This window comes from Lygodium microphyllum, chromosome 29, assembly GCF_053477565.2.
Source record: "Lygodium microphyllum isolate KBCC chromosome 29, Lygodium_microphyllum_v1.1.10, whole genome shotgun sequence".
Lineage (NCBI taxonomy): Eukaryota > Viridiplantae > Streptophyta > Polypodiopsida > Schizaeales > Lygodiaceae > Lygodium > Lygodium microphyllum.
This window is the reverse complement of record NC_141163.1, coordinates 7474589-7489367: the sequence shown is the minus strand read 5'-3', so window position 1 is coordinate 7489367 and position 14779 is coordinate 7474589. Positions and strand designations below refer to the sequence as shown.

Genomic DNA, 14779 nt, shown 5'->3' with positions numbered 1-14779 from the left:
TACATTAGCATGGTTTCTGTCTAACTAAATAAGAACCTCCTTTTGTGAAACTTTTTAGGACCCCATTTCAATGCTAGTACTTATTTTGGTTTAAAATAAGGGGAACATGTGTGGTGGAGTGAGGGAGGGAGAGATATTTTCAAAAAGTGACATGCATTGGATTCCCTTTTCTAGGGTTGTTCGACCACTCTCTATAGGTTGTGGAATATCAATCACCATCCCCCTTATGGTGTAAGCACAACCTTTTGGTTATGTAATGATTAGACTAAGAGGTTCTCTTGAGCCTTGCCATGGATATCATTTCTCCTCTTTTATCTACTCCTCATGTGATTGCCATTGTTTCATACCATAAGCAATAGCCCATACTTCAACTCCATACCTATTTGCAAAGGCTATGCTTTGTTATTATACACTTGTTGCCATAGGCACCCTATAGCTACTACTAGTTGCTAAGATGTTGCATTTCACCCTATAAATAAGTTGCTTGTGCAATCCTAAACCCCCCTCTTCCTCACCACTATCACTATGGCTCTCGAGCAACCACTTGGTTGCCACTTTGAAATGCTTCAACAAGCATCTTGATCTATGTAGCATATGCTATGTACACTAAGTCATTTGTACCTTTCATCAAAAGAGTGGGTTATCATTCTATCACTCCCTCTTTATTTTCTTCAAAATCAACCTACACTTTTGGCATTGTCCAGATGGGTGGGTTTGGCTATGCACTTTTGTACTAACATATACCTTATTACTCATGGCCTACACATGGCCACCTAGCTTTGATGTTATAAGGGCTTTGTGTTGAGATATTTGCAATCACACCTACTTTAGTCCCTTTGTAAGGAGTAGTGAGGGCTCAGGACCAAAATCCCATATGCACAGTAGGAGAAGTGCTACCATTCAACTCCTATAAAGCATTGTACTTGCACTCTTTTCTAATGCATTGATAGTACTCTTTTCTTTCCAGTAAAGTGTCATTGTCACTGCCAATACACAAGATTTTGTTTATGAGTCCAAGTCTCAATCTTGGAACCTAATTCACTTGTGTGACAATTTGACTTGTCACTTTCAATGTCTTCTTGAGTCTCTACTTTCCATTTCAACCTCCATAGCTTCTACATCTACCATGCTCTAGATCCCGTATATTTAACATGGTATCAGAGCCCAGTCGGGCATGGCCTAGTTTCCTCTCTACTCTTCCAGCTTCTCTTTATCTTTTCCCAGCTCAGCTTCATGATATCATCTCCAGCTCCAATTTCACTTCTTCTACATTTGACCTTGTGGTAGTCATAGCCACCCTGCACCTATCCTCCTTGAAGCCCTTAGATCTCTTCAACTAGAAGAGATCTTGACAAGTTTTCTTCTGGAGAAGTGTAGCCCTAATCATGGGGCTCCTCCTATCACCCTAGAGCTCAACATTAGGCCATTTTAAGCTCAGCATTGTGATTCTTCACAATTGCTGCCCTGTGTGTCTGCCATAGCCTGCAGGACCTACCTGACTTGGAGGACTGAGATCTCTTTGACCAAGGCACATCTCCCAAGATTTCTTCTATGAACATATTCCCTAGGTCAAGGCGCTCCATCCTATCCTAAAAATTGACGAGATTCATCCGTGCTGAAACCGGCATTGGAGTTTTTCCTTGATTTGGCGCAGTTTTTGTCAACGGCCTGTTGTACATTGAATACTGCACCTATGCTCAACGATTATTCCCAAATCCATAGGGCAATGGAAGGGCACTACCTAAGCTACTCTCAGCTCAAATCTTTTGCAAGATGGCTCACTGTATGAGCTACTATAAGGAAAAAACTAGGGCTACTCAAAAAACCTAATCCTTCCTCCATAGCCAAATATTCCTCAAGCTCAAAACCACCTCATTTTCTCTCTCCTACCATTCAGGCCAAGGCATTATCATTTAAAATCTAGTTACTCTCTAAAGATTCAAGCAATTATATGCATCAAATCATTGAGGAGGGGAGATCATTGTGACTTCTTGCAAGATTGAAGCATAGTATCATAGTGTCTCTTGACACTTATTTAGTGACTCTTGTCACTTATATCAGTTTTGCCTCACATCAAGTCTGAGATTTTTGGGCTACTAGCTGCGTCAAATCAAGGAGGGGAATACAACCTTGAAGATTAGTTCTTGAAGACTCATTGAATATTTGAAGAACTCTCAAGCATTTGGTTTCACAAGTATCTCTTGATACTAGTCACTTAGTGCTTATTGGGCACTTGTGCTTATTAGCACATTCAAGATCAATTCTTCTACTATTGAAATCTGAGAATTTTGGAGCTGATTTGCTGTTGTTCTTGCAAGTCCAACATGGGCAAGGACTTTTCGATAGTCTGCTTTAAGGGGGTCGGGTTTCACACTTGGCAAACCCGCATCAAGCTTATCCTAATGAAGGGTCTCTAGGCCATCACAAGTGGCAAAGAGAAAAAGCCTCGTGATGTGGACCTTGTAGTCACTTGGCAAAAGAATGATGATAAGGCTCAGGCCATTATCAAACTGGATCTAGACGACAACTATATCCACCATTTGGATAACTGTGATACTTCATAGGATGCATGGAAGAGAATTGACATTTTGTTTGGTGCAAAGTCTAAAGTCTAAATCATCAAAGTATGGTCTCTTGATTGAGTTTTTCAGGCTTGAAATGAAGTCCAACACATCACTTGCCACACATCTAAATTATATGGAGGGACTTCTAACCCAACTTGCAGGAATCAACATTAAAATGGAAGAAGATGTTTGCATCAATGTTATACTTAAATGTTTGCCTCCTGAATGTAATAATGTATCAACAACCCTAATCAATATGCCAAACCCCGAACTGGTTGATATCCAGGCATCACTGTTAGAGGAGGAAAAGAAGCTAAAAACTAAGGAAGAACCAAACACCTCTAGAGATGAACATGCATTATATGTTGGCAACAGGTACAAAGGTAAGAGGAATCATCTCTTTTGTGACTTTTGCAAAAGGACCGGACACATTGAGAAGTTCTGCCATGCTAGAAAAAGGTCCCAAAAGGCCTATCTAGTTGCAGTTAAAGAATAAGAAGAAAATGGAGCAAAGGAAGAAGAAAAAGACCACCAGGAGAAGGACAAACCTCATTAGTCCTTCTATACGGATAGTATTTGATGGCATTATGAGCCATTAACATAGCCCTTATTTGTCTTAGCCTATGTAAGCCCACCTTGCTTTGTCATTACAAGGGCTCTGAGAATCTTTAATAGGTGCTACATCTCTTACTTGATGGCATCAGGGGCCACATTAGTTGACGTTGCAACCTTAATTGAACTATTCCACAAGATTTGGCTATTTTGGCCAAAGCGCAACCCACCCCCTCCCCCTCGAGCCACACTAGTTGTAATTCCAATGGGCAACCCACCCCCCCGAGCCACACTAGTTGTAATTCCAATGGCCAAAGCGCAACCCACCCCCCCCCTCCCCCCGAGCCACACTAGTTGTAATTCCAATGGGCAACTCTACATAGATTATGTGTGGCATGTCCCCACTCTAGCATCCATGGTCTCATATGACATTTGTAGAGGCATGGGGCACACATCATCATTCCATCAATGGAAGCTGACACGAAAGGGTCTAGCTCTATCTATCCCACAACTTGTCATCTTTTAGAAGGGCCACCCCTAGACAAAGGATTCATGCATCCTTGATGCTAACGATTTGATTTATTGCAACATAGTCCCCTCTATGGGTAGTCATAATCTTACTACTCAATAATTTTTCTCTCCACAACTTCATCACTAATAACTGCTAGACCTTAGCATAACCTCACTAGTTTCTAAATTTGATCCACATCTACATGTTCATGCCTTAGCATGCCTAATTGGCCTATACACTACATCCCTATAGTAAATAATGGTCCTAACCAGCCAATATCTTCTCTATGGGACTATTTTGCCACTTTCTATCTATTATAGCTTAAGTGCCACCATTTAGATGGTCCACTAAAGTAGGTGTGCTTAATAATGATTTTTTTATTAAAAAAATTTGTGTTGAAAAAGTGTTATTAGATGTATACCATCACCACCATGGAAACAAGCACTATGTTTAGCCCAAACTCCTAACTTGTCCTATTTATATGGATTGGAGCCGCCCCACACTCATCTTTTTGTCTGACTACATATTATCACTTCAGTGATTTACTATACAAGTCTACTAATTCTTCAAAAGGTTAAACAATAAGCTATGGAGTCTTACAAGGCAATAATATTACACTTTAGGATAGAAAGTGGTTGGCTTGTTGGCACCTGCAACACATACAGTTTGTGACTAGGATAAAAAGTGGTCATTGGCACCTGCAACACATGTAGACTTATTTAGTCCATACTACTTGATGTCCTATTTAGCTTGCAAGTACTAAGCTTGACCCCTCCTTTTCTTACAAATTACTCTTGTTTAGATTTCAATGCTATGGGATACATTCCTCGTATCAACCATAATTTGATCCCTTGTTATGTAAACAAAGTGTAACAAAGTTATGGATTTTATTTTCACATGATTCTATTTCAATATTGTTTTTGGATCCTTGAATTATTTTGCTTAATGCTCTTTGCTAACACACACATATGCATGTGTGTGTGCGTGTGTGCGTGCGTGCGCGCGCATGTGTGTGAATAGGCCTTAATGAATTTACCTTGTGGATCAAGATGATGCATCATTTAGAAATATCTAATGTTTGAGACTTATAGAGTTTATTATAACTATTTGAGTAGGTTGGTATTGGGTAGTTGGATAAAATAAGTTGATGATAGTTGAATAGTTCTCCAAATAATGAATTGTGTAAATGTTGAGACTATGACACAATAATATATAAGAATTTCATGAAGCTTTGATATTACTTGAAAGTTTTATGCTAGTGGATGCTCCATTGCTAAAGAGTTTTTCAAGTTGGGCTTACCACAATGTCCAAGTGTTTCGGAAGGAGAATCTTTAATTTTGTGCAATAAAGGTTCCATACCAAGCCTTATTATTTTGGCCCATGCGCATGTCAAGATTTTTACACAACATGGTAGGCAAATTCAGTAGAAATAGATTGCAAATGTACCACTAGATTTTGCTACATATTGTTTACGAAGCAAAAAAGATCATTGTCTAATAAAGCATAACATGGGTTTCATTGCCCTATTGGTTGTGATATGTGTCGAGTAACAAGAAAATGCAAAAGTATATGTATAACAACAAATCTTTCTCTACTCAACATTAGACTAGGGTAAAATTTATGGGAAGAGTAAAGTAAGACATTTCTTGAGTTTGTCATCACAATGGTGTCATTTAAAGTTACTTGGTTACTTTCATCCTTGAAAGACCTCATGATCAACTTCCCCCAATTAGCTACACCTTCAAATCATGCTACAAGTAGGTTGCTACCTTTGTTGACAACATCCATGAAGAACCTCTAAGAAGCTCACAAACCATCGAACTACTTGTGTGCGAGGTAGGGGTTGCTTAACAATGATAACATGCAAGAAATATTAGCTAGCTTAATGTGGGAAAAGTAGACTAGTACAACTTTCATTAGACTCCCAATTTGAATCTTGATTGTTCTCTATTCTCAGTTGGTTAACCATCCTATTTTGTAACTAGGGTAAGGGACCCACTAGAATGACAATCATACATATTTGCTCTAAGTCCCCCCAACAAGCATCTTGAGTGCTTAGTCTCTCCATGAAGATTTAAAGGAAAACATTACAAGCTTACAACAATTGCTTTCAATTTTATTAAAACAACATGTACAAGAGTTGCTCCACTTTATAAAAGCATATTGAAGAGTTGCATAGATGGGTGAATAGCAATAGATGCATTGTGAGTGGGGCACCTTAACTATCCAACCAAATCTTGTCTTTTGTGTGTCTTCACTAACATATTTATGTGTTTCAACTAGGGATGTAGTGGAGCAGAATATGAGGGTTTCCTTATTGGCACCCTTACCTTGCCATGCATATTTTTCAATCTTGACTAGTCAACCACACTTTCCCTCAATCTGTCTAAGTAGTATGAGTGGACAAAACAATCCTCACTCACTCCAGTATTGATAGGTAGTAAATAGCTTCCTTAATTGATTTCACCTTTAGGTTGGTGTAGAGTGGGACATGTTGTTACATGGTAGTTTCTCGTTTATCTTGTTATTGTTGTGGAGTGGAAGAGAACAATTCCTTGCTTGGAGACTCACCACATTGAAAATGATAGCTTTTCATTAATGGTTATTGTGTTTAACTTGCTTAGCCTGTAGAAATTACATGGCATAGTGGATAGAATCTAAGCAAGGAGGAGAGAACACATAGGAAATATGAGAAGAATAGAAGTTGCTTTAATTTCAAACGGTTTGATACAAAAATGGCTTTGTCCACCTATGCACTTCCATTGTGAAGCTTAGATGGTGATCTAGATGGATAATAGGCGAAGAGCTTAAGAGTAGTTGGAAGAACTCTAATTGGGTGAAGGATAGATTGATGATGGTTTTAGAGGGGTCTTCCTTTTATAGCTTGAGAAGATAGTTTGGTCCATGTGTTTGACCATATTATGAACCTTCTCTAGTCGGCCATGGAATATCCTAGAATATTTCCTTTACCGTCAAGTTGGGGGCATTATCCCCAGACCCCCCACCAGGCTGGTTCCCTTGAGACCCCCCCAGCTAGGGATTGCTTCCTTGGCCCCCCCTCCCCCCCAATAGGGGTCCTTGATAGCTTCCACACCTTGCAACTCAATGCTTTGTGCCTTGAGTTGCTATCAACATAACTACTCTATCTAACCCAAAGACTAGATCCACAAAGGTCGCTTTTTTGCCATCTGGTCACACAGACCTCATTTGACATACAAGTCAGGACCCACCCCAGGTCCATGCTCACATGGCTTCTCCTCATCTGATCACATAGGCCTCATTTGACATACAAGTTAGGACCCACCCAATGTCCATGCTCACATGGCTTCTCCTCATAATAGGGGCCTTACAACTTAGAGCACTATGGATCATTGGTGGTACCTTACAAGGGTGGGGCATTGAGCATATCTAACATAGCCTAGCATGGATTTAGAAAAGCTTGGCATGACTTGAAGCCTTTCTAGCTAATGATCTTAAATCACAAGGGATTGAGGAGTTGATGCAAAATGGTAGGTAGGAGCCGTTCTTGGAGCCACCCTTATAACATGCACACATGAGGTTTGTAACCTATTACATGTAGGGATCTTGGTTAGATGAGTTGATGTGGCATCGAACTTGTTATGGTGTACTTGACAAACAAGAAATAGCTTGTTCGAGTGATAGAACTACGTTCTGAGCAATGTTCCAATAGTGTGTTGCAAACTAATTGGAGAGAAGGTGGGATAGAAGGCATGAGGTCAAATTATTGACCCACATCCATATGTGCAAACCCCTAAGTTTTTCTATGTGTACCTTATTATTAATTCATTAACGTGTGCATGTCATGTGCATGGGCTATTGGGATATGACACATACATACATACATACATACATACATACATACATAGAGAGAGAGAGAGAGAGAGAGAGAGAGAGAGCGCTAAAAGTGTGGAAGGGTAAGGTGGCTCTGGCCTTGTGCGTGTTTGGGAGGGGCTGCGGGCACACTGCAGTACTCAGTAGCCCGGAGAGGAGGAGGAAAAATAAATTGCTTTGAGAGCACGTGGGGAACGCAAGCCCTTCTTGCCACGTGGCGAGTTGTATCGCTGCCACGTGTTAGGGCCGGGCACAAAAGATCCTGAGCAAATGATCGGGCGAAACGTGGGCGGTTTTGGGGAGGGAGGCGGAAGGCGGTTTCCCGACTTTTGGGGGGCGCTGGGCCAAAAACTGTCGGGGGTTGATCGAGGGCTGTTTTGGGGGCCGGGACAAGTGGTTTCGGGTGCGGAAGCGGTTTGGCGGTGACCTTTTCCTTCGGAGTTAAGTCTCCATTGAAAACGTTTTTTAAAAAAGTCCGAAAATCGTACAATTCTTCCCTTTCTCGCAATTTTCTATCGTCTTCTCTCTCTCTCTCTCTCTCTCTCTCTCAAGCACTTTTCATCCCCTCCACCCTCCCTCCCTCTCTCTCTCTCTCTCTGTGCGCTCCCCTTACCCCTCCGCACAAGCTTTGTCCGCCATAGCCAGCAGCTTCCTCCTCCAATCAATTCGTTGCATCCATTCTCTCCCTTTGATCACTCTGCACCTCTCAGTTTTGTCTGTCTCTCTCTCCCCCCTCCCTCTCCCGCACATATTTACACGCGCACACAGTCTTGTCAGAGACTAAGCTCCATCTATCACACTCCCCCTGTCAATCCGTGCATCCCTCCATTGCAATCTCCATGTCTCATGGAATACATCAACCCTGTCAATCCCTCATTCGCCATTGATCCCTCCGACCCTGGGAGTACCTCCGACCCTCAACACTCAGAATGGCAGCAACCGCAGCAGCAGCCGCATCTGAACACAGCTGGAATGCCGGCGACTGGTTTAGAAGGTAATCAACCATCGGATTCCCTATTGAAGCGCTATGAGGTTAGCTGTTTTGCCTGAATCACGATTCCCAGATCGGTCCACTCCGTTCTCAGAGAAGCCTTCTCAAAGGGCTTTTCGTACATTCCACATGTGGGGCATCCCTTGTATCAATTCATACTGAATGACAGGTGCAGAGCAGAGGAATAATGCCTGCATCATTATCATCTGCTCTGTTTTTACACATGCCTTCGTACCCTGTCTCAACCAAGCTGGAATTAAAAGTGCAACCTCTTCCTGTTTCTGTTCTTTGTCATTCGATCATCACTTACCTGGCCTTGTGCCTCACTTCTTGCAGAGGCAATGTGGCGGATGGCGGTGCGGCCCCCAGAAAGCATGGAGCCTGCTTTCCCCGAGCGCCCAGGGGAGGTAGATTGCCCGTACTATATGCGCACTGGTCAGTGCGGGTTCGGCAGCGGTTGTAAATTCAATCATCCACCGAACCGAAGACTGGTAAGGGACTTATTGAGGGCATGCATATGTTGCTGTTTCTTCTCACGTTGAACACAAACTGTTTTGTTGCAATTTTAGTCTGTAACAGGGTTGTCCATTAGTGTGTTCCTTCAACACCCGGGATTTTAACAGAGTCCAAGGTTTATTATGACTCTTGATGCATAATGTGGAACATCTGGTTAATCACTTGAATGATGAGATCCTTTCTGAATCAAGTGATTTTGCAGTTGACCTAATATGACCTGTGCCAACTTTGGCTTACAAAACATGTGCAGGCGGTGGCAACCTGGAATCGTGGAGAATATCCTGAGCGGCCTGGTCAGCCAGAATGTCAGGTAGATTTTGATCATATGCAAACTCAGGAGTGTATTAACCGAGCTTTCTATCATTGACCCATGTCGTTTCTTGTCAGTATTATGTGAAGACAGGTACATGCAAATTTGGGGCAACATGTAAATATCATCATCCTCGAGACAAGGCTGGTCAGGGAGGAAGGCCTCAATTAAATGTTCTCAACTTACCTTTGCGGCCGGTAAACTGACAATCCAAAGAGGTCTATTGATCTCACATACTAAGTATGAATAGCTGGATGATGCGGGGCATGGTTGTATGTTCATTGATTAGTCCCAGAACAAAACATTAGTGTCCATCAAGTTTGGTATATCTTTTGCAAGCATTTAAAATATTGAATATTTTTATTTATCAACTAGCATTCCCTGTATGAGTAATGGATGCTAAGATGTTTAAGCCACCATTTAGCTATTTACACACAAGATACCAGAACCTTGAGAACAAGAGGTTCTTTGCTGTCTAGAAATATCTCCTTGTCTTGGATTCCTTCTGAAGGATGTAGATGTTTTGATCACTGTCTATTTGCATGAGCAGGGGGAGAAGGATTGTGCATTCTACATGAGGACAGGGCATTGTAAGTATGGAGCCACATGCAGATTCAATCATCCCCAGCCAGTGCTATCCGTGCCAAGTTCTCCTGTTTTTCCAGGTCCAACCTCTGCATCAGCTTCTGCCGTGCAGCCTTATCCTCCGGGATTATCACCTTGGGCAACAATCCCAAGGTCCCCATACTTACCACCTCCACGTCTACCAGGCCCATCCAATTTTACCCCAGTTCTACTGTCGTCTCCTCAAGGTGTTGTTTCTGTGCAAACATGGAATCCTTACCAAGTAAGTGCTTTATCACATTGGCTTTCGCAATCTGCCTTCTTTTCTTGATAAAGCTATCTTCTTTTCTGTCTGGTTAGGGCCATCTTGTTGAGTTGTCTTTTTCAAATATGTCAGTATATCAGCATTCATTATGGATGGGATCTAAGAGTTTTTTTTTACTCCACCTTGAATTCATTATTCTCTTATCCTTCTTGGATTCATATTTTGCTTGTTTCATTCAATCATTCATTTTGTTTTGCTATGGTCTGTCAGGTAGAATAGAGTAATGTTAATTGTCATTATAAGATGGTTGGTGCGGAAATTATGCATTCTTTGCGTACCTGCATCCATAATTTATATCTGATCAATCAAAGCTCTTTTGGTTCACATTCTTTCACCCTACAGCCCCCTCTTGCTTTGCAAGAGACTCAGCAGCAAACAGGCTATGTATATGGTCCAACAGTGTCACCGCAGGAGCACATTGCTGTGAACTTGTATCCTCCTTTCATGCAAGCATCCACGTCAATGAGGCTTCCCACTCCTCCATCTCCTTCTGCCTTAGGGCCTCAAGAAACCCTTCATCCTGAGCGGCCAGGCCAGCCAGAGTGTCCGTATTATATGAGAACCGGGGACTGCAGGTTTGGATTGCAATGCAGATTTCATCATCCTAAGGACCGAAATGCCCTCTCTCAAGCCAGTGCCTTGAGTCCCATGGGTCTTCCCATCAGGCCGGTAAGATCTTATTGTTATTGATTTAACATTATCTGTTTTAGTGTTGATTGTCTTTGCTCTTCAGCTACACTCATGCAACTTTATAACTACGCTCATAACAGTGTTTAGTCATCAGCAGTTATCAGCTGGTTGTTGAAAAATGCATTGCATTTACATTTACTGAGTGGTAGGGTTTTTGTTTTTAGCACATGGAACGAGGTTGTATTGTGAGTAACCTATGGCCCATGCCCATGTGTGAGTTTCACACACACACACACACACACACACACAGTGTATCTATGTATGTATATCTGGATGTTGGCGAGAGAGAGACAGAGAGTCAAAATGACACATTCCTGAGTATAACTTATCTATGGTGCGCAGACATATATATGTGTGTGCACAGGTGCACATTCACATACAGACATATGTGGATACTAGACAGTCATTAAGGATTACTAGCGGCCAAAATGGCTTATGAGAGTAAAATGTTGAGTACAACTGATCCACAGAGAGAGAGAGAGAGAGAGAGAGAGAGAGAGAGAGAGAGAGAGAGAGAGAGATCCACAAAGGAATGGCTTTCCTTCTGGAAAGTTTATTTCATTGTTTGCTTTAATGTGCTTTTTGGCTTGTGATAGCTTCTTTTTGGCCAAGTTCAAGTTTTTTAGAAAGCTTATGATACTTCTTTGTGGTCAAGTTCAAGTTTTTAAGGAAGAAGTGCAGATTGTGTTTTAACTGGCTGGTAATGGTGAACCAGGGAGCTCCTCCATGCACTTTCTATGGTAGATATGGGTATTGCAAGTTCGGTCCTACTTGCAAGTTTGACCATCCCTTTCATACTGCATACAATCCTCTGTTGGGTGACATTCCCATGGCTCAGTATTCCATGGGCATCTCAGGCTCACCTCGTCTCAATGTCCTGCAATTGACTGAAACCCCTCTCGAGCTTCAAAGACAGCCATCCTCAAGAGAGGCCTTGGAAGAGGGTGATACATCAGCAGGCACTCAACCGAATGGTTCATCCTAAGGATGCAAATTTTGCTTCAGGCAAATGGATGAGACATATATAGATCCACTATTTATGCAAGAGAAGGGCATTCAGCAACCAGCATAGGTGGATGGGAAGCCAAAATATCTATTTATGAGTCGAGGCTGTGCTGCTGAATTGATGAGCCCCTGGCCTTGCAAACTTCAGAAAAAACTGTCCAAGGAACAACACACATTCTATTGTTTTTCTCTTCTTTTGAGTTCTCCAGGATTTTAACCCTTACTTATATTTGAGGGTCCTGCTCATAATAATTGGAGAATTCTATGTACAGAAAGGCAGGCTGGGAACATCCAATTTGTACCATGTATTGGATGATATCAACCTTGTTTTTGGGCAGGTCTGGATTATTGCACATGCTGGGGATATGGGTAGTAAGCAAAAATTCGCTTACTGGCATCTTTGCTTGATGGCCAATTTATTGTACAGATGGCAAAAGTTTGGTGGGTGGGGGAATTTTGCAGAGCTCGAATGGAGGACATGGCGGCCTGGCCTTCTTGTGTTTCTTGTTTTTTCCTTTTTTCTTTTGGGGGTTCCAAACTATCTTCTCTCTCACCCACCTGCAGGAGACTAAATTCACATCCTGAACCCAAGGCAATAAGTCCCTCAACGGAGAGAATCTTATGGATTATCAACCAAATAAGTCATTTTCTCTCCTCTCTCCTTCGCAGACTAATGGGTCTTCCAGCTTGTGCCTCTCTCAACCGATGTCATAAAAAGGCCACTGAATTGGATTCTTAGGCCCTTCTCACATTTTCCATATGTATTTTCAAGTATTGGTAGCAAGAGAGGCCTCATTGGAACTTCTTATTGCGCTTGTGTGCCAGGATCATGCCTGCTAACATGATGAAACTGCACAGATTGCGTGTCCTTTTTGGCAGTTGGCAAGTAATTACATTCCGTCAAATGAGATGAAAGCTTTCTGTATCAAAAGGCTAAGTAGGGAAGATCGCACAATTTCGATTCGGATATCGCAATGCAAAATACAAACAGAGGAGATGTAAGTGTGACGGGATACAATCGTGCCCATTTAATTTTGTTTCTCCAAGGATACAGTCTCTCGTAGAGTCTGCGAAATCGATCAAGAAACTGCGATTCCATCGAGGTAGTAGGCAAAAGGGAATTTCTTGAATTATTATAAGTAGGTGATGATTGATGAGGGAATTATCAGTGACAACTAAAATGATGCCAATATGAATTCATACCCGGAACGATAGTGCGCAAGAAATGCCTGTATCAATTGTTTCCCTTTGCATCCAATATGAGCCAAAGGGAAGATGCTACCCCGAGATAAACAAATCAAGTCTATAGCTGCGAAGAGGCAAGGTGATTATATATGTGACGCTAAGCTTTTACTTTCTTGATGGTACTCCAGGCACCATGACTTACTAAGGCATTACAGTGAAGGGGGAAGCGTTCGAAACAAGGTAGGCGGCAAATGTGCAAGGCATATGACATACAGCGTCTTTTCTGTGGTTAGTGAAGCAACATTGTACAAGAAGATTAGCATCCCATGCACGTTTAGCAGGCCTCCTTGGCAAGTGGCATGTGAAATGTAACAGAATCTGGGTGGTAAAGACTGCCAAGCATGTTTAAAAGCTAGATAGGCTATAGATGTAGATGAGAGTATTATTAGACAAGGAAGGGTGTGAGCAGGTGGAACCATGGCACACTAGGCAAAGGAATAATCAATCAACTTTGGGATTTGGAGACGAACAGTATGAAGTGAAACATTAAAGCAATCAAAATGCTCCAAAGGGAACCAAAATGGGGATCACAAATGAACTTCACCTCCACAATAACTTGACCGTGACATGGTGAAATCACTAAGGTAAAAGCAGCTAGGAAAGAGAGCAATCTAGCAAGGTTGGAAGACTATATCAAAGGGGACCTCAAAAGGTCTAACCAATAAGTTCCTCAAGGGACATGATATATTTAGTAACTCTTCTAGCTTTAGCAATTGAGTTTTCTTTTATTTGTGTTGATGGCACCTTGAAGTGCCCAAAGTGGGGGATTACAACTAGATGCATGTTGCTGATCTTGTATGCATTTGAGGCTCCTCAAAGCTCTTGATGTAACTCTCTCTCTCTCTCCCTCACACACACACACACACACATTCACAATGAAAAATTATCGAAGGAAACAATGAAGCAACTTTATATTTGGAGTTGCACTAGATAACATTCAATTATTAAAGCAATCAAACATGATAAGGGAATCAACATGTGGATGAGTAGATGAAATTGGCCCAAGAGAAATAGGACAAATGAGCAGGTAGGACAAATGAGCAAGATATTGAAGTGGCAAAGCCATTGTAGAGGAGTTACTAAGTTGCTTTAGGTGCATGATTTATAGTGACTTTCATAGATTTAATAATTGGTTTTTCTTTTTGTGCTAGCGTCACCTTGAAGTGCATATTTTGCATGTCGAAAGCACCCAAAGTGGAATGTAACTAGACTCTTGATATATATGCTTCTTTATCCTATATGTCTTTGAGGCATCTTATTTGACATTCATACACCTTTGTTTCTTTCTTTTCTTTCTCCTCATTGTTTTAATTCTTGTTGTTTTTCTTTTTCTTCACACACACACACACACACACACACACACACACACACACACACACACATGTAAAAGCAACTAGGAAAGAGAGTGAATGAGCAGTTTGTCAAGGTTGCAAAACCATCATAGGGCATTTAAAAGTCTAACCTCTATGTTCCCTTAGGGACATGTTGTAATTAGTAACTATTGTAGCTTTATGAATTAGGTTTGCTTCTATTTATATTGATGGCACCTAGAAGTGTCAGAAATAGAGGATTATAACTTGATGTATGTCATTTGGCTTATATGCCTTTGAGGCTTATTAGAGGTGTTAAATAAGTCTCGTTGATGAACACCAT

The 14779-nt window shown here is 41.5% G+C and overlaps 1 protein-coding gene across 1 annotated transcript; it reads left to right on the top strand.

The window, feature by feature from the left end:
* Positions 1–8025: 8025 nt before the first annotated feature.
* Positions 8026–12829, top strand: LOC148010341 (zinc finger CCCH domain-containing protein ZFN-like). The gene is made up of 7 exons (XM_087671216.1): positions 8026–8474; positions 8808–8962; positions 9238–9297; positions 9375–9494; positions 9848–10144; positions 10529–10855; positions 11592–12829. The coding sequence occupies exons 1-7, from the start codon at positions 8327–8329 to the stop codon at positions 11859–11861; spliced, it is 1377 nt and encodes a 458-aa protein (XP_087527342.1). The 5' UTR covers positions 8026–8326; the 3' UTR covers positions 11862–12829.
* Positions 12830–14779: the final 1950 nt, after the last annotated feature.

Coding starts and splice junctions, on each gene's coding strand:
- LOC148010341 (XM_087671216.1), top strand. CDS start 8,327: ATGGAATACATCAACCCTGTCAATCCCTCATTCGCCATTGATCCCTCC. Junction 8,963..9,237: donor ATCCACCGAACCGAAGACTG/GTAAGGGACTTA, acceptor AAACATGTGCAG/GCGGTGGCAACCTGGAATCG. Junction 10,145..10,528: donor AAACATGGAATCCTTACCAA/GTAAGTGCTTTA, acceptor TTCACCCTACAG/CCCCCTCTTGCTTTGCAAGA.